The sequence below is a fragment of the Mytilus trossulus genome, chromosome 10, assembly GCF_036588685.1.
Source record: "Mytilus trossulus isolate FHL-02 chromosome 10, PNRI_Mtr1.1.1.hap1, whole genome shotgun sequence".
Lineage (NCBI taxonomy): Eukaryota > Metazoa > Mollusca > Bivalvia > Mytilida > Mytilidae > Mytilus > Mytilus trossulus.
Genome location: NC_086382.1, coordinates 75,897,682 through 75,924,126, shown reverse-complemented (window position 1 = coordinate 75,924,126; position 26,445 = coordinate 75,897,682). Strand labels below are relative to the sequence as shown.

The 26,445-nt window shown below is 33.5% G+C and overlaps 2 protein-coding genes across 2 annotated transcripts in view; one reads left to right on the top strand and one right to left on the bottom strand.

The window, feature by feature from the left end:
- Positions 1 to 8,588: 8,588 nt before the first annotated feature.
- LOC134688579 (zinc finger protein 836-like) lies at positions 8,589 to 16,275 on the top strand. The gene is made up of 2 exons (XM_063549388.1): positions 8,589 to 8,706; positions 14,066 to 16,275. Exon 2 carries the CDS (start codon positions 14,134 to 14,136, stop codon positions 16,018 to 16,020), a length of 1,887 nt encoding a protein of 628 aa, XP_063405458.1. The 5' UTR covers positions 8,589 to 8,706; positions 14,066 to 14,133; the 3' UTR covers positions 16,021 to 16,275.
- A 5,068-nt stretch (positions 16,276 to 21,343) lies between these two features.
- The window catches only part of LOC134688182 (uncharacterized), a 76,049-nt gene continuing 70,947 nt past the window's right edge, over positions 21,344 to 26,445 (bottom strand). The window contains exons 27-28 of the mRNA XM_063548652.1: positions 22,495 to 22,568; positions 21,344 to 21,451 (exon numbers count right to left, since the gene is read on the bottom strand). Coding sequence (XP_063404722.1) covers positions 21,346 to 21,451; positions 22,495 to 22,568 — 180 coding nt within the window. The 3' untranslated portion in view covers positions 21,344 to 21,345. The remainder of the gene's footprint in view (positions 21,452 to 22,494; positions 22,569 to 26,445) is intronic.

The following is a 26,445-nucleotide window of genomic DNA, read 5'->3' as shown; positions in this document are numbered from 1 at the left end:
TCCCCCTCCCCAAAAAAAAGACATAAAATAAATTGTGAAATGGTCGAACAATTGCCCTTTGGCAGATACGTACGCTCCATTATAAGGTATGTTTTTCTATTCGACATTACATAAGACAAGCTATATGATGTTTTTGTATATCTTCCGTTTTAGGCCTGTCGATTATTTTTATACAAGTCATATAATTATGTAAAACAACTAATTCAAAATTGTTCTCTAAGTAGAATATTGTATTTATTATAAATGCGACATTCTTCATTTAAGATTTCAACATTTTTTTAGTTGGATACAGAATCGACCGCATTGGTATATAACAGATAACACTAGAAGGTACATTGTGAATCTTTGCGAGCCGTCTACTGGTAAAGTTCTGAAAATTATGCTCTTTTAAAAATGATTCTTCCGACAAACGTTCTGTACGTTTCCAATATGCGTCTATGAATACGAATTATCTTCCTACAAACGTTCTGTAAGTTTCCAATGTTCGTCTTTGAATTCGAACTTTTCCAACGACCGTCCTGTATGTTTTCAATGTTTGTCTATGAATACTAACTCTTCCGACAAACGTTCTGTACGTTTCAAATGTCCGTCTATGAATACGAACTTTTCCGGTAGCATTTAAAAAGTCGGAATGCGAATATATATATGTTCAAGCTCTTTTATGTATTTTTTTTGTAACAACAAACAAAAAAACTATCTCGATTGGACTTACTTTGATACTTTAACTGCTCTTAAAATTATTAATGGCAACATGTTTGTTCGCTATGGAGATTCCGTATATCGCAGTCAGGTTATCGGAATTCTCATGGAGACTAAATATGCACCACTTATTGAGAACCTGTTTCTGTAGTGTTATGAGTTACAATTTATGGCTAAATTCAGCAAAGACTCATCGAAACATCATCTGATTCAAAAATTTAATAGCACTTTTAGATATTTAGATGGTAATGACGTATGTACACTAAAGAGGGTTATCCTGCCAAACTGACTTAGATAAAAATAAAAGTAACAATGAACACTGCCATTTCCTGGATCTGGATATATATATCTTTAACGGGAAGCTTAATACCAAATTTTATGATAAAAGAGATGATTTTTTTTTTATTGATTTTGATATTGTTAAAATTATCCATTTTTAGATGGTAACGTTCTCTTGTCACCATCTAATGATAATTATGTCTCTCAAATTGTTCGATTCGGTCGTGTATGTAACAACGTATTTGATTTCAACGAAAAAAAATCTCTGTATTACTGAAATATTATTACACCAGGGCTTTCGATATTACAAACTAGTCAAAACATTCACTAAATTTGATCATCTGTACAAAGACATCATTCGTAAATACATATCAAAAAGTAAAATCCAAATAATACTGGACTCTTAGAAAATTTCAAAACGGAAATTCCATAACAAAATGGCAAAATCAAATGGTAAAACACATCAAACGAATACATGGACAACACCTGTCATATTTCTGACTTGGTACAGGTATTTTCAAATGGTGGATTGAACATGGGTTTATAGCACTTAACCTCTCACTAGTATGACAGTCGCATCAAATTACATTATATTAATAACGATGCGTGAACAACTTAACAGACATGATAATAAAATATTATCACCATATGGGTATAGTAGTCATCATTATGTCACAATCTCAAAACAAACAAATATTTAACAAAAAAGCACAAACGAATTTATCAAATTTAAAACCTACATTCATTATTTCGCGTGTTTGTCGTCAGAAAATACAAACGTCACATAGGAAGAAGTATTCAAAGTATTTTTAAAATATTATAATTTCACATGGGGAATGGTGGTATAAATATTTAAAAAATCAAAAGTTATGTTAGAACTAATTTCAGATACAGACCGAGATTTAAAATTATCTAGAAGTTCTTACCACTACGCGGGTAAAACAATTTTGTCGTTCAAAGTATTTTCAAATTTCTAACAGAACAATAACATTATGACATATAATAGAACAATTATAACATAATGTCAAACAAACGAAAGGGCCATTGAATGTAGCCAGCATTCACCCCACGGGCGTAGATTTTTGCTTTTTTGTTTACCGAAGACCCCTGTAAATATAGTCCTGTAAATATATATTGTGAACCGTTTTAAACCGATTCTGAAAAGAAGTGCTCCTTTGAAGGAGGGAATTCCTTACACAGATACAGAATGGCGGGATCTTTAAAAGTACAGAATCACGTTATAGTTTTTTTTTTTAAACGGGGGAGGTCCCAACCAGAACAAAAAGGGGAGGTCCAACTACATGTCCCCATTCAAATGTCTTGATCGTCCTAAAAAGGGGGTTCCAACCACAGGACCCCCCACCCCTGGATCCGCGACTGCATTATATATGCCAAAGCAAACATCGTATAAGTTCAGGAATTTCACATCCAATATATGAAGAAAAGGGTCGGCACTCAACTCAAAAGCTAACCAAACCTTTAAACAGACTTATTACACCTTTTCAACATCTCTCGACACCTACTAATGACACCTACAGTTTAAAAGTAAAATGGATGGGTCGTCTCAAAGACAAATGCCATCATGATGATCAATACGTAGCATATTGGATTGGCGGTTATATGTTGTCTTGATAATATATATGAACCAAATAAACAAATAGATATATTTTTCTGTCGTATAATATTCTTATTTTGTATGTATTTACACGACATTTCATGTTGAATTGATTAAAACAAATACAGCAACCATCCTGCATCCTGATCCGCTTTCTCTTCCATTTTATGATTATGTGTGTCCTTTACCAAATGTTTGCCGCATGTAAATACAGATTAATTTGTTGGTGTAAAAGCTTTTATGAAATTTTTCAAAATTTAAAAAGAATTGCTGGACTGTCCGTATGTCCGTATTACACTTGTGGATGATGACGAAATTTGTATATTTTTAATCGTTCGTCACCTTAGTTGATGTGCATATTCAAATTCTGATTTTGTCTTATTGATTTTGAAGGTCTAAGGAAAATATCACATCTATTTTTTATCAATGGCGGACTTCTCCGCAGCGCTTCAAGATATTTTGTTAGAGTTGAGGTTTTTCATAATAAATTTGGGAAAACAAACTATAATTGACTTCTCGTTTTAAACTTACAACATCTTAAGCAGTGTATTACATGTACCTGCGTATGGAATTTATATTTCAAGTTGTTAGTTACTACTATAGAGCTTATTGACATTGCAAAATCAATATGGACAGGGGTTTGGTGTCCCGAAAACATTGGAAAACAACATACTTGTCCCTTCGTCATAGTGTCCATTCCCTGTTCCTGAAAATGACCTTTGGGTTTCTTACAAGAAAGTGATCAAATTTCGTTAATTTTATTTAAACAATGGCATTGCTATATTTTGTTTTGTTTTCATCGGGTCAAAATTTATTTCTCTATATCCAATTTCCGGAACAAAGTTTTGTACTTTTTTCAAGTTTCTTCGTACTTATAATTTTATTTGCATCTCATCTATGACCATACAAAAGATAGGTTTTTAATCAAAATAGGGAGAAATAATCCCCTGCATTTTCCGGAGGACTTTGTTTATCCAAATCGTCATCCTTTATGGAGGTATGGGTTTTTTTCCAGACAAACTTTTTTTTCGCGACAAGTCGAAAACATTTTTTTTCTTACAATTTTAGCATTACATATAGTGGCAACTGAGGGTGAAACACACATTTTTTTTTTTCTCAGGGTCAGAAAAAATTTTTTTTCTCTCCAAAAACTGGAAACAAACTTTTTTTCTCCAAAAAAATCAAATGGTTGCTGCCTAAAGTTTATCATTTTCTTTATGATAAACCAAAAACAAAAATCCTGTTATTTGGACTCTGTAGGAAAGTTCTATCACTGTCAATGAAAGCAATAAAATCAATAATGAATTCAATTTTTATTTTTGAGACGACATTTTACCTGTCGTAGTCGTTCTCATCTGTAGGTGTCGAGAGATGTTGAAAAGGTCTAATAAGAAGGGATATATAGTTACGATCATAGTGTTGTCGGGCCATTAAGGCGTGCATGTTTTGGTATTAATATTGATTCGATCATAGGGTCTTTGCATCGGAAACAAACACATTTATCGCTATATTATGCATTTTCCTTTTGTTATTTTTTTGTGATAATTTTTCATATCATTCTTCTTGCTTTTCTCGCTTTTGCCGTCCCAGCTCAAGCGAGAAAAACAATATTGTTGAGATGATCAAGGATAATCTATAATTATTCTAAACGGTAAAAACCATTTGTTGACTTGATACGGGTTTTTTCGCATACATTTTCTGATAATATGATACTAAACCACTAAGGGGAGCGATTGTATTTGATTTTCATATGAGGAAGTCATAATCTCGCAATCAGTTTAATTGAGGTCTGGATCTGGCATGTCAGTAACTGCTAGTAGTCCTCCTTTGTTAATTTATTTATCATTGTCATATATGCATTTTGCTAAGTATCTTTTGTTTTCTGACATCGGACTCAGACTTCTTTTCAACTGAGTTTACCTGTGCCTATTGCTAAAAGAGGGACGAAAGATACCAAAGGGACAGTCAAACTCATAAATCTAAAACAAACTGACAATGCCATGGCTAAAAATGAAAAAGACAAACAGACAAACAATAGTACACATGACACAACATAGAAAACCAAAGAATAAACAACACGAACCCCACCAAAAACTAGGGGTGATCTCAGGTGCTCCAGAAGGGTAAGCAGATCCTGCTCCACATGTGGCACCCGTCGTGTTGCTATGTGATATCAAATCCGGTAAATATTCTAATTCGGTAGGTCACATTCATGAAAGGGAAGGGGATTGCAGTTACGACGTAAGGAACATATCCGATATCATTTGTGAAACGGTTATTCCATAACGGTCAACCAAATCGTGATGGCGTCCGTAAAATTTACGAAGGGATGATTTCAACTTCACACCTAATTGAAACTCTTGGTTTAAAATCTTCCTTGTGAGCAGCAACCCTGTAACAAGGAAATCATGATAGGAAATACAAGCACGGGAATATCAATTGGGAGATATAAACACCGTATGCAGGTGCTGCTGGAATGTTGCTACTTAGAAATGAAAAGTTCACAATTGGAAAGCTGAAATCATCTCTTTTTTCGTATAGTTTTGTTTTCAACCGACCCTCATGGTCAATTTCTAAATGTAAGTCAAGATATGAAGCCGACTTGACTGTATATGTAGTATCCTTTATCTCTAGTTCAATGGGATAGATGCGTTCCACATAGTCACCAAATTTTGAATCATTTAGTGAAAGAGCATCATCTATATAGCGGAAAGTAGGGTTAAAGGATATTGCTAACTTCTTATCTTTCTTCCTAAGAAGTTCCTGCATGAAGTCAGCCTCATAATAATAGTCGGCAAGTAGAGGGGCACATTTTGTTCCCATTGGAATGCCGACGTCCTCCAAACGTAACTATGTTGTCAATCAAAAAATCAACCATCTTGATAATTTCAGTTTCAGAGAATTTTTTGTTTGAATCAGAGTGATCCTTCACAAAGTAGTATTTATTCCTTCCTAAGACAAGATACTTGTATCTACGTTGGCCATTCTTTTTTATGAATCAAAGCAATACCAACTCTTTCAATTTGTCTTTTAGTTTGGAATGTGGAATATTTGTGTAAAGAGTAGAAAAGTCAAATGTGTTAATACTATAACCAGATGAAAGAGAGTTAGATTGTATGTACTCTAAAAGATCTTTGGGATTTTTAAGTATCCACATCTGAGTCACGCCACCTCTAAAATAGTGTTTCTTTATTCTACATTGGCTATAGGAATGGGGAGGGTTGAGAACTCACAATACATGTTTAACCCCGCCGCATTTTTGTCCCTGTCACAAGTCTTGTATGTGTTCTTATTTTAATAGATTTCTTTGTTTTGGAGTTAAGAGTGACGTCAATTTTCACTGAACTTATACACAATTTTATTTAGGGGCCATATATGGCAAAATTTGGAGTAATTTGCTAATTTGCATAGCGGCCATTTTGCCATATCATGACGGCAGCAATTACATTAGGATTATATAAGCCCCTTAAATAAAAATGTCAATATGCCAATACCTATCTCGATTGAACAATTTGTTCGCATGTACACAAATGTTACTGTAGATGAATTGTACATGTTTTAGGCTTTTGTCCTTGTACAAATGGACACTGTCTACTCTGAAATCTTTCGGCCTTTTAAGTTGAAAAATCGGAAGCGTAGTCATAGTATAATTGCTATTTAAGATCATATAAAATGTCTGAAAATCGTAAAATAGCAAGATTCCAAATAGAAATACATATGCAAGAAGATATTTTTCGTGATTTGTTCGCAAATATGGGGAAAAACCTTGTAGGTTGAATTTTAAAGGTAGATAGTTTAATATGCATGTTTTGTATAATCCTGAAGACAAAATTCCACCTTGATGGTCTCTTCAAATATTTTTTGATAGGAAAATTTTCACTATGACAACCACAAACCGTTGAAGTTAAGTTTGTCTGGCATATGTATCAAATGGGACACATGTATAAAAGAGGGACGAAAAATACCAAAGGGACAGTCAAACTCTTAAATCTAAAACAAACTGACAACGCCATGGCTAAAAATGAAAAAGACAAACAGAAAAACAATAGTACACATGACACAACATAGAAAACTAAAGCATAAACAACACGAACCCCACCAAAAACAAGGAATGATCTCAGGTGTTCCGGAAGGGTAAGCAGATTCTGCTCCACATGTGGCACCCGTCGTGTTGCTTATGTGATTACAAATCTGGTAAATAGTCAAATTCGGTAGGTCACATTCATGAAAGGGAAGGGGATTGTAGTTACGACGTATCTGGTGCAAGAAAATTGGTACCGTTAATTTTATTACTTTCACTGTGTCGATGCCTCTGCTGATGGACTATTAGTCCACGAGGGTAACACCAGCCCAGTAGCCAGTACTTCGGTACTGGCATGAAAATACGGATTTTTTTGTGTTATTAAAATTTGCTGTTACAAAATATTAGAAATTATTATAAATTAAGGAATGTATCTCCGTCATACAAAGCTCTGATTTCTTTCACGGATTTGGCTATACTTTCTGGACCTTTAGGATTATAGCTCTTCATCTTTTATATAAGCTTTGGGTTTCAAATAATTTGGCCACTAGCATCACTGAAGAGACATGTATTATCGAAATGCGCATCTGGTGCAAGAAAATTGGTACCGTTAATTTTATTTTTGTACTAACTGAATATTGAATGATGTCACGATTCCTAAAGGAAATTGGTAATACCCTTTACCGTCAGGCGTCAAACGGTCATTTTCGGCTATCGTTAGCGTCAAAATGGTTAAAAAGTTACCGTGATTTGTCGAAATATCTCATCGTGATTCTTCAGACGTCTCAAAATATTATCGTTATAGTACCGTTATTTGTGGAAAACTTGGCAATAGCGTGATACGTCAAATTCAGCTGATTTTTTTATCGTCTAAAAGAAAGTTTATACTTCATCGTCATGCGCTAAAATTTACCGTTAACGACATTTGGCAAGATTTTTGTAACGTTATACGACATAAAGGTATCCACATTCACTACCCTCCTATATAGTGACTATCAAATAGATTTAAGGTGGCTCGTGGGTACAAAAATTTTAGCAAAAAATTAAACCTTTATTTTTTCATTACAAATTTTATGTATTACACGATTAGTTGTTACTTTATGATATGGTACAAAAAACAACCCAAAAAATGATTTGGTTTGGCCCCAGATGACTTTAAAAATTGAAAAAGCTCCAAATTATCTCCCTTTGGTGCAAAAATGCCAATTTTTGGCCTTAAATTTGAAATATCTTTTTCAACTCATCGGTGACCTATATGTTTTATTATTGTTTTCAAATAAGCTGTACATAAACTAAATAATTGTAAAATTTAAGCGATTTCTTATATTAGGTTATTTTTTTATTTCGATATTTCATTTTTTTCTCCTATTATTTCTACAGAAAAAAAGGACATTAACAAAAATGTATGCTTCTTCCAGAGGCAGATTTTAGCTTAAATGAACGGTGACTCCATTTTTTTATTTCATTTTTCTTTTAAGTATATGATAAAGTTCATTTATGAAAAAATATAGCGAAATCCTATATTAGAAAAAAAAATCATTTATACCCAGGAGCCCCCTTAAAGAGGGAAAATACTTTAATTTAATTTCATCTACACTTGCCAAGATCTACAGAAACTTTTGACAATATTTTTTAACATTTTAATTTCTAGAAATGTAAAATTTTTATACATGAAAAACCATACAAGATCATACAAAAAGGTGACCGAAGTGGTGTATGGCCGAAACGACCCGGCAAGGTTAAAATGGTTCAGTACACGGCCGAATGGTATCCCTCAAAATTTCAGAGTTGTCAGACTTTTGACTTTAAATCTAGGGAGTTTCTTTTAAAATCCGATATAAAAAAATATGTTTTAGACAACTTTGAGATATGCCTTCATCAGAGGGCGTTGGTTGACTTTTTTTTAAAACGTAATCGTGTTCGGAATAGTTACTGCATTTCACCGGCATTGGTTCAATATTGTACATAAAATAATTTTAACCAATTAAAATACAGCATTTTATTCAGTCCTTATTGCTGACATCATTTCCGCACCCCCCTACACCCACAAAGGAAATTTGCAAGTGGTTTGGCTTCCCTAGAAGGCATACAGGTATAAGATACGTGCTAAATTTAAACATTGTTCCCACTATTATTTTAGCGCATCAAAGCGTTACTGTTGTTATACGAGGTACCGTTTTACAATAAATTGGCATGGCAACGGAAATTTATGAAAATGTGCCTTTCCAGTTACTCTTAATTCAAGATAATCTCATTTTACAAACTTTAAAAGCTTTATCTACTATTGGTTCAATTTTTATCGGGTTAACAAAAAAGGGGGGTTAAGGGTATTCAATGCCAATGATCAGTTTATAAAATCCATATTTAACAGTATTACACCTTATACACCTTATCGCTATTTATCCGCCATTGCTGGATTTCACACAGGTTCCCGTAAAATGTTGACGTCATGAAACAAAATATCTGACACCACAATGGAAAAGTGATTGTTGTTGACGTCAAAAGTTCAAGCGGCATTGTCAGCCGGGATTAGCGATAAGGTGTATAATCATTACTAAACATCAAACAGGTTCCCATAAAATTTTGACATCATAATACAAAATATCTGACGCCACAATGGAAAAGTAATTGTTGTATGATGTCAATAAAGAGGGACGAAAGATACCAAAGGGACAGTCGAACTCTAAAACAAACTGACAATGCCATGGCTAAAAATGAAAAAGACAAACAGACACAACATAGAAAACTAAAGAATAAACAACACGAACCCCACCAAAAACTAGGGGTGATCTCAGGTGCTCCGTAAGGGTAAGCAGATCCTGCTCCACATGTGGCACCCGTGGTGTTGGATATGTGATAACAAATCTGGTAAATAGTCTAATTCGGTAGGTCACATTCATGAAAGGGAAGGGGATTGTAGTTATGACGTCAAGAACATATTTGATAAGTTATTCCATAACGGTCAACCAACTCATGATGGAGTCATGAAAATTTACAATGGGATAATTTCAACTTCACCATTTGGAACTCTTGGTTTAATTCATGTAGCTTTCGTGTGAGCAGCAACCCTCTATCAAGAAAATCATGACAGGAAATGCAAGCACGGGAATATCGTATCAATTGGGAGATATATACCCCTAATGCAGGTGCAGCTGGAATGTTGCTACTTTGAAATGGAAAGTTCACAATTGGAATTATCTCTTTTTTGTAAAGTTTTGTTTTCAAGCATGACAGATAATCAGATCAAGCGTGAATAGTGATAATGTTTATTCTGCCTCTTGAAATGATTGTCATCAAGGGAAGAGGGTACCTTTAGGAGGAATAACTGTAAAAATTCTTACCAAATGAAGAAAACACCCTGTCATTTTTGGTGCCTGAAGACAAAATGTACACTTTTTTTTGACGATAAAAAAATCAACTGATTTTGAAGCATCAATTTTTTTTCTTCCAAAAATGATCCTAACATTAATTATTTGGGACCTCTGACAAATCATGATAAGGATAAGTTGATGAATTAGCAGTGGACGAAAAATGGCTGTTTGAGTCTTTGACTAGGGGTACTTCATGATGAATAAAAGTAAAAATCTTTCAAAATGATGTTAAACATGTTAAAGGTAATATCTGGTGCATGATGATAAAATGTACACTTTCTTTCAGACAATAAAAAATCGACTTATTTGATGAATCACATTTTTCCAAAACCTACATGTAAGCTCACTATAATTTTTTGAAGCCTTGTACGCATCACAATATTTTGATGGAAGTGTAATTAATTTGTTGTTAAAGATTAGTTTATCATGTTTATTGTAACTAACTGAGTTTACCCTCTTTAAATTAAGAATTTATTATTATTATTATAATGACAGCATAAAATTAGTGTGACACCAGACAGTAAAGGGCATTCCTACCCTCTCTGCACAGGCACTTGTCTCAGAAAAAAATATTCATATACATGTACCTTAATATAACACAAGGTGCTTAACCAAATTTTTTGAAATATTACACCCAGTCCCGAATGCACGTTATTTTTTTATTTCTCGGTTGTCAAACCTACTTAAACTTAATATGCCGTAAATCTTAATTGATTTATCTATACAATGGTATATGACACGACTATCATTGTTGTCGGGATCATTAGAAGCAGGCCTCAGAAGTCGGTCAACAGGATGTTCTTTTACATTTGTCTCAAGCTTTGGCAACACCCATCCCGCAGTGATTGAATTATTATAAAAATTATTAAAATAAAAACTGTCAGCTTCCCTCTGACTATAAATTATTATCTTTATTGTAAATTCTTTACAGATTATGTGACTTTCATTTTGTTATGAAACACACGTGTACACAACGACACTAATGTAGAGTTATAAATTAACCAAAATTTCCCACATTTATTTTAAGCCAGACGATTGACCCATGGGAAACCAGTATAAAATAGCATGGGGGACTGGGTGTTGCCAAAGCTTGGAACGAATGTAAAAAAACATCCCATTGACCAACTTCTTATAGATAAATCAATTTAGATTTACAGAATATTATGTTTAAGTAGGTTTGACAACCGAGAAATAAAAAAATTCAGGACTGGGTGTCATTTTTCAAAAAATTTAGCTAAGTACCTTGTGTGTATATAGGAATTTTTTTTCTGAGACAAGTGTCTGTGCCTCTCTGGCACAAGAGTGACACAAACTATTGACATCATAAAACAATCCCTTCTTTTACACAATTTAACATAATTTCTCCAGTGACAAAAAAATTTCAGGGGATCCTGTACTATTTCAAAATTCTATCTCGTAGACTTCTTTTTATTCACAAAAAAATGTTTTTCGTGAACACAATTTATGCAGAATTTGGCAATTTTGCATGACTTAAAGCTTAAAAATAGCACTTTTATCATGACAAATGACAGATCAAGTTCAAATTTTGTTCCAGTCTGATGATTTTGTGCAGAGTTATATGGTCCATTTAATCAGTTTTCCACACTTTTTAATGTTCCATTTATGGGCATTATGTTTTTATACGACCGCAAATTTAAAAAAAATTTTCGTCGTATATTGCTATCACGTTGGCGTCGTCGTCGTCGTCGTCCGAATACTTTTAGTTTTCGCACTCTAACTTTAGTAAAAGTGAATAGAAATCTATGAAATTTTAACACAAGGTTTATGACCATAAAAGGAAGGCTGGTATTGATTTTGGGAGTTTTGGTCCCAACATTTTAGGAATTAGGGGCCAAAAAGGGCCCAAATAAGCATTTTCTTGGTTTTCGCACTATAACTTAAGTTTAAGTTAATAGAAATCTATGAAATTTTGACACAAGGTTTATGACCACAAAAGAAAGGTTGAGATTGATTTTGGGAGTTTTGGTTTCAACAGTTTAGGAATTAGGGGCCAAAAAAGGGCCCAAATAAGCATTATTCTTGGTTTTCGCACAATAACTTTAGTTAAAGTAAATAGAAATCAATGAAATTTAAACACAAGGTTTATGACTATTAAAGGAAGGTTGGTATTGATTTTGGGAGTTTTGGTCCCAACAGTTAAGGAAAAAGGGGCCCAAAGGGTCCAAAATTAAATTTTGTTTGATTTCATCAAAATTGAATAATTGGGGTTCTTTAATATGCCGAATCTAACTGTGTATGTAGATTCTTAATTTTTGGTCCCGTTTTCAAATTGGTCTACATTAAGGTCCAAAGGGTCCAAAATTAAACTTAGTTTGATTTTAACAAAAATTGAAACCTTTGAGTTCTTTGATATGCTGAATTTAAAAATGTACTTAGATTTTTGATTATTGGCCCAGTTTTCAAGTTGGTCCATATTGAGGTCCAAAATTAAACATTGTTTGATTTCATCAAAAATTGAATAATTGGGGTTCTTTGATATACCAAATCTAACTGTGTATGTAGATTCTTAATTTTTGGTCCAGTTTTAAAATTGGTCTAAATTAAAGTGCAAAGGGTCCAAAATTAAACTAAGTTTGATTTTAACAAAAATTAAATTCTTGGGCCTCTTTGATATGCTGAATCTAAACATGTACTTAGATTTTTGATTATGGGCCCAGTTTTCAAGTTGGTCCAAATCAGGATCTAAAATTATTATATTAAGTATTGTGCAATAGCAAGTCTTTTCAATTGCACAGTATTGTGCAATGGCAAGAAATATCTAATTTCACAATATTGTGAAATAGCAAAATTTTTTTTAATTAAGAGTTATCTTTCTTTGTCCAGTATAGTAAGCAAGAAATATCTGCAAGATTTTTTTTTAATTGGAGTTATCTTTCTTTGTCCAGAATCAACTTAAATCTTTGTTATATACAATATACAATGTATATTCACTTTTTACTACCAACTGATAAATTTAAATAATCTTTACCATTCAGTGATAACAAGCAGTTTTTTTACATCTTAATATTTTATGATGTATTTAAATGAGTAGTAATTGTTGCAAACTCCATTAGAATATTTTAATTGAAATTAGTTTTGGAATAAGGGAAAGGGGGATGTGATTAAAAAATTGGGTTCAATTTTTCTCATTTGAAATTTCATAAATAAAAAGAAAATTTCTTCAAACATTTTTTTAAGAGGATTAATATTCAACAGCATAGTGAATTGCTCTAAGAGAAAACAAAAATTTTAAGTTCATTTGAATACATTCATTCTGTGTCAGAAACCTATGCTGTGTCAACTATTTAATCACAATCCAAATTTAGAGCGGAATCCAGCTTGAATGTTGTGTCCATACTTGCCCCAACCGTTCAGGGTTCAACCTCTGCGGTCGTATAAAGCTACGCCGTGCGGAGCATCTGGTTTAGTCTGTTCCACCTGCTTCAGGTTAAAGTTTTTGGTAAAGTTGAAGTCCAATAAACTTAAAACTTATAAAAAAGAAGATGTAGTATGATTGCCAATTAGACAACTGTCTACAAGAGATCAAAATGACACAGACATTAAAAACTATAGGTCACTGTATGCCCTTTAACAATGAACAAAGCCCATACCACACAGCAAATGATAGCCTAGTATACGTGTTCCTTATGATATGATCTTTCTAATTTTAATGCCAAACTAGAGTTTTTATCCCATTTTCACTGTCCACTGATGGGCATCCATGTACTTGGGACACATTCTTGTTTTGTCATGCTTGAAAAGTCAGAGATACTACTTGAATCATTGATTTCAGAATCACATCTTTAAGTTTGATCATGGTTGTTGCTTTTTTTTGTCAGATGTTGGTTATTCTCTAACTTTTTCAGAATGGCATTTCAAAAGGTTTATACATGTATCTGCATTTTGTTGGTTTATTTTGCTGCCAAAACACAAAATGAAGGTTACACATGTACATACGTCATGCAGCTACAGGTTTTTTAAAAGCCTCTAGAGCCTATTAAAAAGTTTTGTATATCACATTTATAATTATAGTGACTAACTGTACATGTATATATATGTATATATAACTTTCTTTTTCAGGGTTTATAGAAAACCAGAGTGAAGTGGTCATTGCCAATCAACTTTGTGGTTTCCCTTAGAAGTGATAAATGGAAAGTGACAGCTTAATACCTTTGGAAGACCCAAAGTCTGACATTTATAAAGAAGTTCACATAGAAATGATGACCACTGGTAATTCCTCCACTGAGGTCGATATGGCTGGAGCATTGAATGCATCAGCTGCTCTTAGTGCTTCCGCTGCTTTGAAAATCACAGAAAGTACAAGTGAACACAGTACTGCACACAAAACCCCCCAGGAATTAGATTCCATGGTTACCAAGAGTAGAGATGAAACAACAAATGGCGAGGGAGAACACTTATTGGATTTTGTCTGTAAAGATGATTCAGCTCAAGATATAAATATAGATAGTGTTAATCATGGTAATACAGAATCACTAACATCTTCTATTACCATGGAAACTGGCAATACAGAAATTTCAAATAACACAGACTCAATCATACCTGATACTTTGAAGGAAAACCATGACTTGTCTCCATTGGAAAACTTAGAAAATGTAACAACTTCTGAGGCTCTGAAGCAAACACAAATATCTGCATCTTTAGATATAGAAATGTCCGAAAATGAAACTCCCTCTATGTCAATTACTCCCATGGCTGACCAAATAAGACCTGAAACTTTTATCGATGGCATTGAAAAATTTGTCAATTTTGTTTCCAAAGAAGGTCTTGCAAAAAAGATGAATGATTCAGTATCTCCTGTTTCAAAAGAGCGTAATGATTTAGCAAAGGATACTATTTCTGATGATACCAGTCCTACTGGCAAAAGCACCCTTGGTGCTTCAAAAGAGAAAACAGTTGCCACTTCCAGTTCTAGCATTGATAACATTAAAACTGAGAAACAGGACATAGAGGAGGAGGAGGAAGATGATGTAGATGCTGATTTGAAATCCTATGCTCTAGCCGTCAATGACATGCTTGACAGTGAAGTGGAAGTTTCCGCTAATTCTAACGAACTTGATTCAGAAATACAAACCGTAGTTGTCTCCAATACTGATGCTGGACAACTAACGATGACTTTTACTGATAATGCTGTCGGCAGATTTGAAACAATTGGAAAAAGCGAAGACAAAGTTGCAGGTGATCCGTTGGCTGAAGGTTTGAAACCTCTCAGAAAAAGTCACAGACCAAAGAGGCGAAGAGTGTATGAAGATTTTGAGCAGACTGATACCAGTGCCATTGATTATGTGGTTGAACAAGTCAGTAAGGCTATAGAGGAGGACCAAGAGTTTATGAAAATGTCAGCACCTAGCACATCAAAGTCCAAACGAAAAAATCCATCACCAAGAAAAGCTAAGTTGACCGTTGAGGAAGTTTATGAAAGTGACACAAATGAAGACAGCGATGGTGACCTTAATAAAGATATTCTCAAGGTCAGAATGGCTAAGTGTGACATCTGTAACAAACATTTCCTAGATAAGAAAAAATTAGAGGAACATAGAAGGAGGCATAATAGAGAACGTAAAACTCAATTAGATTATCCATGTGTTGTCTGTGGCAAGGTATTCCTAAAACGTGAGCACTGGCGTCGTCATGTTAAAATCCATGATGATGTGCGACCCTACTCGTGTACTGATTGTGACAAAACTTTCCGTCGAAAAGAGCATGTCAAACGACACATGTTAATACATTCTGGTGAGAAGCCTTTTGAATGCATGTATTGTCATCAGTTTTATCAACGTGCTGATCATCTGAAGAAACATGTACAACAGCACATGAAAGGTACATACCAAGAGAGGAGAAGGAAAGGTAACGAAGAAGAGACAACACCAGAGCGTACCTCAAAACGAAGAAAACCAACAACTAAGGCAGCTAAACTTGTAGCACAGAGTCGTAGGAATAAACATAAACAGGAAGATGAGGAGGAAGAGCAGCATTATTCTGATGGGTTGTCGGATGATGAAATGTATACGGCATAGAACTTGTAAATAAATACACATGTATACATGCATCGATGTGTATAATATGTTGTGTACTTTCAAACTGAAGATTTTAATTGAAAAGAAAATTTAAAGATTTAAAAAGATATTAACATTCAAACTTTAAATTTCAAAAATAATATTGTTTATTTTGTCATTTTAAATTCTAGTACAGAAAATAGGAGGATAAAAACTGCAGTTATCTATTGATATTTTATTTATCTAATTTTAACCAGAATTTGTTTTCTATTTTTAGACGAAACATTTACACACAATTGACACAAATTTAATTACGTATACAGTTTTTACAAATTTTATACTTTGAACTTAAAAAGTGACAACTTTTAAATTAATGTATTGTAAGTTAAGAGAATAAGCGAGAAGATTTCATTGACTATATTATAAGATTCATGTTATATATAATTATATATAGTAGCAATTTATATATGTAATAGCTTCTGAAGAATAAATTGTAAATGGCCACAAGTTATTTGCTAATTAGTAAAACAGACACGGATCCAGAGGGGGGGGGGTTGGTACCCCCACTTTTTTTGGGACGATCAATGCATTTAAATGGGGACATGTAGTTAGAAGTTGGAAACCCCCCCTTTTGTCCTGGGTTAGGAAACACCCCCCTATTAAAATGGCTGGATCCCCCCCTGATAAAAACTAAACTTATTGTAAATATTTACTTCATGAATTTAAAACTACTAGCTGTGGTTATTTTCAACATAAAAAAAGTGGCCACATCCATCATATCATGTGAATGAATATAATGTTTGGTCATCAGTGGTGGTTTTTGTCGAGCCTGCAACTTTTGTTGCAGAAAGCTCGACATAGGGATAGTGATCCTACGGCTACGGCGGCGGTGTTAGTTCACTTCTTAAAAGCTTTCACCCTGGATGCTTCATACTTTGTATATAGATGCCTCATGTTAAGAAGTCCGTCAGTCACATGTCCAATGTCATTGACCTCATTTTCATGGTTCAGTGACCACTTGAAAAAAAAGTTAAGATTTTTTGTAATGTTGAATTCTCTCTTATTATAAGTAATAGGATAACTCTATTTGGTATGTGTGTACCTTGAAAGGTCCTCATGCCCGTCAGAAAATTTTCACTTGACCTTTGACCTTATTTCATGGCTCTGTGAACAAGGTTAAGGTTTGGTGGTCAAGTCCATATCTTAGATACTATAAGTAATAGGGCTAGTATATTCAGTGTATGGAAGGGCTGGAAGGTGTACATGTCCAACTGGCAGGTGTCATCTAACCTTCACCTCATTTTCATGGTTCAGTGGTTATAGTTAAGTTTTTGTGTTTTGGTCAGTTTTTCTCATTCTTTAAGCAATAGGTCTTCTATATTTGGTGTATGGAATGATTGTAAGGTGAACATGTCTAGCGGAAAGATGTTAAATGACCATGACCTCATTTTCATGGTTCAGTGGTCAAAGTTATTTTTTCAGTTTTGGTCTTTTTATCAAATACTATACGCCATAGGTCAACTATATTAAGTGTATGGAAATATTTTATGATCTATATATTAGTCGCACAGGTTTTATTTGACCTTGACCTCATTTTCATAGTTCATTGCTCAGCGTTAAGTTTTTGTGTTTTGGTCTATTTTTATTAAACTATAAGTATTAGGTCAACTATATTTGTTTTATGGAAGCATTGTTAGCTGTACATGTCAGCCTTGCATGGTTCATCTGACCGTGACCCCATTTTCATGGTTCATTGGTCTATTTAGTTATCTTGATATGATGTATGGTCACATGTTGGAGAGGGTAGGGCACCTGCTAACATATTTACCCTGCCACATTCTCTACATGCCGGTCTTGATTCGTGATTCTGTAATTCAGTGGTTGTCATTTGTTTTTATACGACCGCAAATTTTGAAAAAATTTTCGTCGTATATTGCTATCACGTTGGCGTTGGCGTCGTCGTCGTCGTCGTCGTCGTCCGAATACTTTTAGTTTTCGCACTCTAACTTTAGTAAAAGTGAATAGAAATCTATGAAATTTTAACACAAGGTTTATGACCATAAAAGGAAGGTTGGTATTGATTTTGGGAGTTTTGGTCCCAACATTTTAGGAATTAGGGGCCAAAAAGGGCCCAAATAAGCATTTTCTTGGTTTTCGCACTATAACTTTAGTTTAAGTTAATAGAAATCTATGAAATTTTGACACAAGGTTGATGACCACAAAAGAAAGGTTGGGATTGATTTTGGGAGTTTTGGTTTCAATAGTTTAGGAATTAGGGGCCAAAAAAGGGCCCAAATAAGCATTATTCTGGGTTTTCGCACAATAACTTTAGTTTAAGTAAATAGAAATCAATGAAATTTAAACATAATGTTTATGACCACAAAAGGAAGATTGGTATTGATTTTGGGAGTTTAGGTCCCAACAGTTTAGGAATTAGGGGCCAAAAATGGACCCAAATAAGCATTTTTCATGGTTTTCGCACCATAACGTTAGTATAAGTAAATAGAAATCTATGAAATTTAAACACAAGGTTAATGACCATAAAAGGAAAGTTGGTATTGATTTTGGGAGTTTTGGTCCCAACAGTTTAGGAAAAGGGGCCCAAAGGGTCCAAAATTAAACTTTGTTTGATTTCATCAAAATTGAATAATTGGGGTTCTTTGATATGCCGAATCTAGCTGTGTATGTAGATTCTTAACTTTTGGTCCCGTTTTCAAATTGGTCTACATTAAGGTCCAAAGGGTCCAAAATTAAACTTAGTTTGATTTTAACAAAAATTGAATCCTTGGGGTTCTTTGATATGCTGAATCTAAAAATGAACTTAGATTTTTTATTATTGGCCCAGTTTTCAAGTTGGCCCAAATCGGGGTCCAAAATTAAACTTTTTTGATTTCATCAAAAATTGAATAAATGGGGTTCTTTGATATGCCAAATCTAACTGTGTATGTAGATTCTTCATTTTTGGTCCAGTTTTAAAATTGGTCTAAATTAAAGTGCAAAGGGTCCAAAATTAAACTAAGTTTGATTTTAACAAAAATTAAATTCTTGGGCCTCTTTGATATGCTGAATCTAAACATGTACTTAGATTTTTGATTATAGGCCCAGTTTTCAAGTTGGTCCAAATCAGGATCTAAAATTATTATATTAAGTATTGTGGAATAGCAAGTCTTTTCAATTGCACAGTATTGTGCAATGGCAAGAAATATCTAATTTCACAATATTGTGAAATAGCAAATTTTTTTTTAATTAGAGTTATCTTTCTTTGTCCAAAATAGTAAGCAAGAAATATCTTATTGCAAGATTTTTTTTAATTGGAGTTATCTTTCTTTGTCCAGAATCAACTTAAATCTTTGTTATATACAATATACAATGTATATTCACTTTTTACTACCAACTGATAAATTTAAATAATCTTTACCATTCAGTGATATTTTATTTACAGTTTATTTTATGATGTATTTAAATGAGTAGTTATTGTTGCAAACTCCATTAGAATATTTTAATTGAGATTAGTTTTGGAATAAGGGAAAGGGGGATGTGATTAAAAAATTGGGTTCAATTTTTCTCATTTGAAATTTCATAAATAAAAAGAAAATTTCTTCAAACATTATTTTGAGAGGATTAATATTGAACAGCATAGTGAATTGCTCTAAGAGAAAACAAAAATTTTAAGTTCATTAGAACACATTCATTCTGTGTCAGAAACCTATGCTGTGTCAACTATTTAATCACAATCCAAATTTAGAGCTGAATCCAGCTTGAATGTTGTGTCCATACTTGCCCCAACCGTTCAGGGTTCAACCTCTGCGGTCGTATAAAGCTACGCCCTGCGAAGCATCTGGTTGTATTCTGTTGCTGTTTTGTACATAAATTAAACCTTTCTATGTCCCAACTGTAGTATACTGGTCATTAAGTTTTACACTTGTCTGTCATCTGTCTATACGTCCCAAAATTTGGTTCCGCTCTCGAACTTTAGTTTGACATAACCAAATGTTATGCAACTTCTACACAATGCTCATAACCACAAAACACAGATCTAGTTTGAATTTTGGTGGCGTCACTTTTACCATTCTAGAGTTCTGCCCCATTACAAATGGTAAAATTGCTTATTTTTTCGTTTCAGGTCTCTAACTTAAATTTGCCTCAACTAATTCTCATTTTAATAGTTTTAAACTTTGTTTAATAGGTCAGACCTTTTATGTTTATTATGCTGTATGGGTTTTGCTCATTGACTCCTGATCTGTGGAGAAAGATTCAGGGACTGAATTTTAAGCTCTCCCTTGACACCATTTGTGAGTATGGTCCTCAGAAAAGATGATATTCCATCAGAAGGGAACAATAAATGACTGACCCTTGTGAGAGCCATATCTCCTAGCATGTAAAAGACCCTTGTAGATTTCAAAAAAAGAGTAGGCTAATGCCACTACATGGCAGTACTCGCAAAGTGGAAAGGGATTAATATAACATGTCTAAGTTGCAATAACTTGTTTCCCAATCCACTATAAATAAGTATGTTTACATTAACCACATGTTCACTGTGTATCAATGCCATTAAAATTAGGTACAGTGACTACCAATGAAGCAGAGAAAGGAAAAAATAGATTATCAATATATGTTCTATACACATTTGAAGTTTGATATTTTCAATAATTGGTTGGAACAATTTTGTTTTAAATATATAATACTTTACGGCATATTCTTTTAGACGGGGTCAGAGTTGGACGTGTTACATCTTCCAAAGTTCTCACTAATAAGCCTGATTTTCTTGATAAATTATGACAAAAACCATGTCAGGGGTAGACTGTCTTGAACTTGGAGAGAGGTGGGAATTTTTTTCTGTGTTAAAGGCATCACTGTGACTTTAATATGAAGAACAACAATCAATGTGGTTTGCCATGGATGGATACCCCAAATACTTTCTTTTCTATTATTCTTTTATGTCAATTAATACAAGGTGAAAATTTTGTATTGATTCCACATTTGGTGTTCAATTAGTTTCACTACAAGTGATAAAGACTATGAGTGAATGTCAGGAATTATATATTACTGTTGTTGGACAATAAAGATAAAAAAAAGTTTACAAAAATATAATTTATTGTCATAACTATGCATCTGATGACCAAATGGCTCGATACTTGACTCAAAAATATTTGTGGTTGCAAATACTGCCATTCGCCAAAAATGTCATTCCTTGAAGATTTTGATTTGTTGCAGTCACCCATCAAAATTCCATGATAATGATTCTGTCTATGATGAACTCCATTACTAATATTAGAAATAATCCCTTCTGCATAATAGCCAGGGTAAATTTTGTTCAATCTCAACTTTGCCTGCTTGTTCTGTCTTTTAACATCCTCCCCAGGTTAGTCGTGCCACATGGTCCGTCTTCCTCTTGGTAGGTTTTATAAATCCCAGGAACTGTAACTCTGATACAGCTCTTATAAATCGAGCTCTGGTGACAAAGGGTTAAGGAAACTTTAAAACTGTTTCAATTTAAATAAATTGAGAATGGAAATGAGGAATGTGTCAAAGAGACAACAACCCGACCATAGAAAAAAAACACAACAGCAGAAGGTCACCAACAGGTCTTCAATGTGGCAAGAAATTCCTGCATTCGGAGGCGACCTTCAGCTGTCCCCTAAACAAATATATACTAGTTCAGTGATAATGAACGCCATACTAATTTCCAAATTGTACACAAGAAACTAAAAAGTCTGGTATAAAAACATTAACTATAAAAGTAAAACTATGTTTTAGGCAGTGAATTAAATCAGAATGAAGTCAAGAAATCATGACAAAAGACAATAGTTGGAACAAATATTTTCCTTTCAGTAAAGTCACTTTTTATACCCCACAAATAAAAGTTACCATTATTTACACTTATTCTTCCATATTCCTCATCAGAAAGCCTGGACAATTATATAGAAGTCAGAAATCATACCTTCCATTAGACATCATTTCAAAGTTGTGAGGTATATGTGTCTATACCCCATTTCAACTGCCTGCAGGAGTTTCATTATCTTGCATGTTGACTTGTACTTTCCAATAGGGCTCTTCACGGTTAGTTCGGCCATATTGGATAGGGGGCAGATTTTCATAATGGAGGTTAAAATGGTGCGAAAAATAAGGGAAAACATCATTAAAACATAGCTGTTGCTTGGAAACATAGGATTTCCCATACTTTCATAATATTTCCACCTCTTTCAAAAAAATCTGCCCCCTATCCAATATGGACTAACCGTGGAGAGCCCTTTTTGTAGGTTGTACTTTACAATTTATTCTATGAATACTGTGTAAAAAAATCTTGGGTAACACCTCCTAACAAATGACTTGAAACTTGAAACTTTAAGTTAACCTTACATCAAAATATCTGCAAGCCATGAAAATTTCCCAATTAAAGACCAAATATTGACAGGGATCTTCATTTGAGTAAAATGCACATTGTAATGTGGCTGTATACGCTATTTTTATATTCCCACTATCAATAAAGGATACTGTAATACTTTCTCCACTGTTTTCTTCTTTCCTTCTTCTTCCTCCTGTTCTGATGTTACAACTGTCACAAAAGCCTATCAAAATACAATAATAAACTGGTATCATAACAACTGAATTGACAATTTTAGTAGGTGTTTATGCAAAGAAAAATATAGTTTGTGATATAACCAGTACTGTGGATTTATTACTGTTAGTTGGATACAAAGTTTTTCTTTGGTTTCATGGATACAGGTGAACCATAAATTCAAATGTTCAACAAATTACACATTTTCTAGAGGCTTTGTATGCAGTGATTGGCAAAACCAAGAATTTAAATATCCAAGTAATAAAAATTCTTTTAGTTTCAACAAGTGTGTGTACATCATAGCATGTCTTTTTCATTTCATATCACTTATATATAATATTTTAGTCATTGACTGTAGTCTAATATATGCTTATTGTGATAATAAATGCATAAACAGTGTGGTCTCAATTATTATATATATATTATGATAAAAATAATGTTGACGGTAGTCTAATATATGCTTATTGTGATAATAAATGCATAAACAGTGTGGTCTCAATTATTATATACTAGAGCACACCCCTGATATTGCGGGTCCGTGACTGAATTAAAGTATATAACTATGTGCAAGCCTTATTTTAGTATTAGTATTGTCATCTGATAAAGTCATGCCGATTTTAAGATACACAGTTTTCTCTGCTTTCAAATCTTTCTGTTAGAACCCGTCGAACTGGAACTTATCAATTATTGGTAATATTAATTATTTGGAAACCTGACAAAAGGTCCTGGAATGGGGTATTTTTTAATCAACAGATTTGTCCTATATTATTTATAAATAAAGTTGAATTCTTTGATTCGCTGTTTAATGTCATACCCGCTGACAAATTGAAAACTATACCTATACGCCTTATTTTTAGTCCAGATTTTTAGTATTCGTATTTTTAACCTCTTAGAAATTCTTGCTGATTAAAATACTACAATAGGTAACAATTTGACAATTTAGTAGTGTATGACCCGTGTATATAGCATATTAATCCTGAATACACCGTTTGGTGGTGCGCCTGTCAGATGCGGAACGTACAGATAAGGTAATAGGTAACAGGTGACTATACTATTGGTATCAGTATCAGACTCGACCCAGAACTTCTTAATTATTGGCAATATTAATTACGTGGAAAACAAAAGGACCTGGAGGTGTGTAATTTTTAATCTACACCTTTGTACTATATTAGTTGTATATAAAGGTGAATTCTTTGATTCTTCGATTTTACGTGATGACGGCTGACAAATTGGACCTCGTCTTTTTAGTATTATAGATATATTATAAAAATAATGTTGACTGTAGTCTAATATATGCTCATTGTGATAATAAATGCATAAACAGTGTGGTCTCAATTATTATATATATTTTATGATATTACACTTACTTGTATCCAATCAAACAGGTTAATCAGCTATATTACACTTACTCGTAGCCAATCAAACAGGTTAATCAGCTGAGTACATTCCAGGTGTAATTTATATACTATACAGATATATAACACTTACTTGTAGCCAATCAAACAGGTTAATCAGCTGAGTACATTCCAGGTGTAGTTTATATACTATACAGATATATTACACTTACTTGTAGCCAATCAAACAGGTTAATCAGCTGAGTACATTCCAGGTGTAATTTATATACTATACAGATATATAACACTTACTTGTAGCCAATCAAACAGGTTAATCAGCTGAGTACATTCCAGGTGTAATTTATATACTATACAGATATATTACACTTACTCGTAGCCAATCAAACAGGTTAATCAGCTGAGTACATTCCAGGTGTAGTTTATAGACTATACAGATATATTACACTTACTTGTAGCCAATCAAACAGGTTAATCAGCTGAGTACATTCCAGGTGTAATTTATATACTATACAGATATATAACACTTACTTGTAGCCAATCAAACAGGTTAATCAGCTGAGTACATTCCAGGTGTAATTTATATACTATACAGATATATTACACTTACTTGTAGCCAATCAAACAGGTTAATCAGCTGAGTACATTCCAGGTGTAGTTTATAGACTATACAGATATATTACACTTACTTGTAGCCAATCAAACAGGTTAATCAGCTGAGTACATTCCAGGTGTAGTTTATAGACTATACAGATATGTTACACTTACTTGTAGCCAATCAAACAGGTTAATCAGCTGTGTACATTCCAGGTGTAGTTTATAGACTATACAGATATATCAAACTTACTTGTAGCCAATCAAACAGGTTAATCAGCTGAGTACATTCCAGGTGTAGTTTATATACTATACAGATATATTACACTTACTTGTAGCCAATCAAACAGGTTAATCAGCTGAGTACATTCCGGGTGTAGTTTATATACTATACAGATATATTACACTTACTTGTAGCCAATCAAACAGGTTAATCAGCTGTGTACATTCCAGGTGTAGTTTATAGACTATACAGATATATCAAACTTACCTGTAGCCAATCAAACAGGTTAATCAGCTGAGTACATTCCAGGTGTAGTTTATATACTAAACAGATATATTACACTTACCTGTAGCCAATCAAACAGGTTAATCAGCTGAGTACATTCCAGGTGTAGTTTATATACTAAACAGATATATCAAACTTACCTGTAGCCAATCAAACAGGTTAATCAGCTGAGTACATTCCAGGTGTAGTTTATATACTAAACAGATATATCAAACTTACCTGTAGCCAATCAAACAGGTTAATCAGCTGAGTACATTCCAGGTGTAGTTTATATACTAAACAGATATATCAAACTTACCTGTAGCCAATCAAACAGGTTAATCAGCTGAGTACATTCCAGGTGTAGTTTATATACTAAACAGATATATTACACTTACTTGTAGCCAATCAAACAGGTTAATCAGCTGTGTACATTCCAGGTGTAGTTTATAGACTATACAGATATATCAAACTTACCTGTAGCCAATCAAACAGGTTAATCAGCTGAGTACATTCCAGGTGTAGTTTATATACTAAACAGATATATCAAACTTACCTGTAGCCAATCAAACAGGTTAATCAGCTGAGTACATTCCAGGTGTAGTTTATATACTAAACAGATATATTACACTTACTTGTAGCCAATCAAACAGGTTAATCAGCTGTGTACATTCCAGGTGTAGTTTATAGACTATACAGATATATCAAACTTACCTGTAGCCAATCAAACAGGTTAATCAGCTGAGTACATTCAAGGTGTAGTTTATATACTATACAGATATATTACACTTACTTGTAGCCAATCAAACAGGTTAATCAGCTGAGTACATTCAAGGTGTAGTTTATATACTATACAGATATATTACACTTACTTGTAGCCAATCAAACAGGTTTATCAGCTGAGTACATTCCAGGTGTAGTTTATATACTATACAGATATATTACACTTACCTGTAGCCAATCAAACAGGTTAATCAGCTGAGTACATTCCAGGTGTAGTTTATATACTAAACAGATATATCAAACTTACCTGTAGCCAATCAAACAGGTTAATCAGCTGTGTACATTCCAGGTGTAGTTTATATACTATACAGATATATTACACTTACCTGTAGCCAAGCAAACAGGTTAATCAGCTGAGTACATTCCAGGTGTAGTTTATATACTATACAGATATATTACACTTACTTGTAGCCAAGCAAAAAGGTTAATCAGCTGTGTACATTCCAGGTGTAATTTATATACTATACAGATATATAACACTTACTTGTAGCCAATCAAACAGGTTAATCAGCTGAGTACATTCCAGGTGTAATTTATATACTATACAGATATATTACACTTACTTGTAGCCAATAAAACAGGTTAATCAGCTGAGTACATTCCAGGTGTAGTTTATATACTATACAGATATATTACACTTACTTGTAGCCAATCAAACAGGTTAATCAGCT

Coding starts and splice junctions, on each gene's coding strand:
- LOC134688579 (XM_063549388.1), top strand. CDS start 14,134: ATGGAAAGTGACAGCTTAATACCTTTGGAAGACCCAAAGTCTGACATT.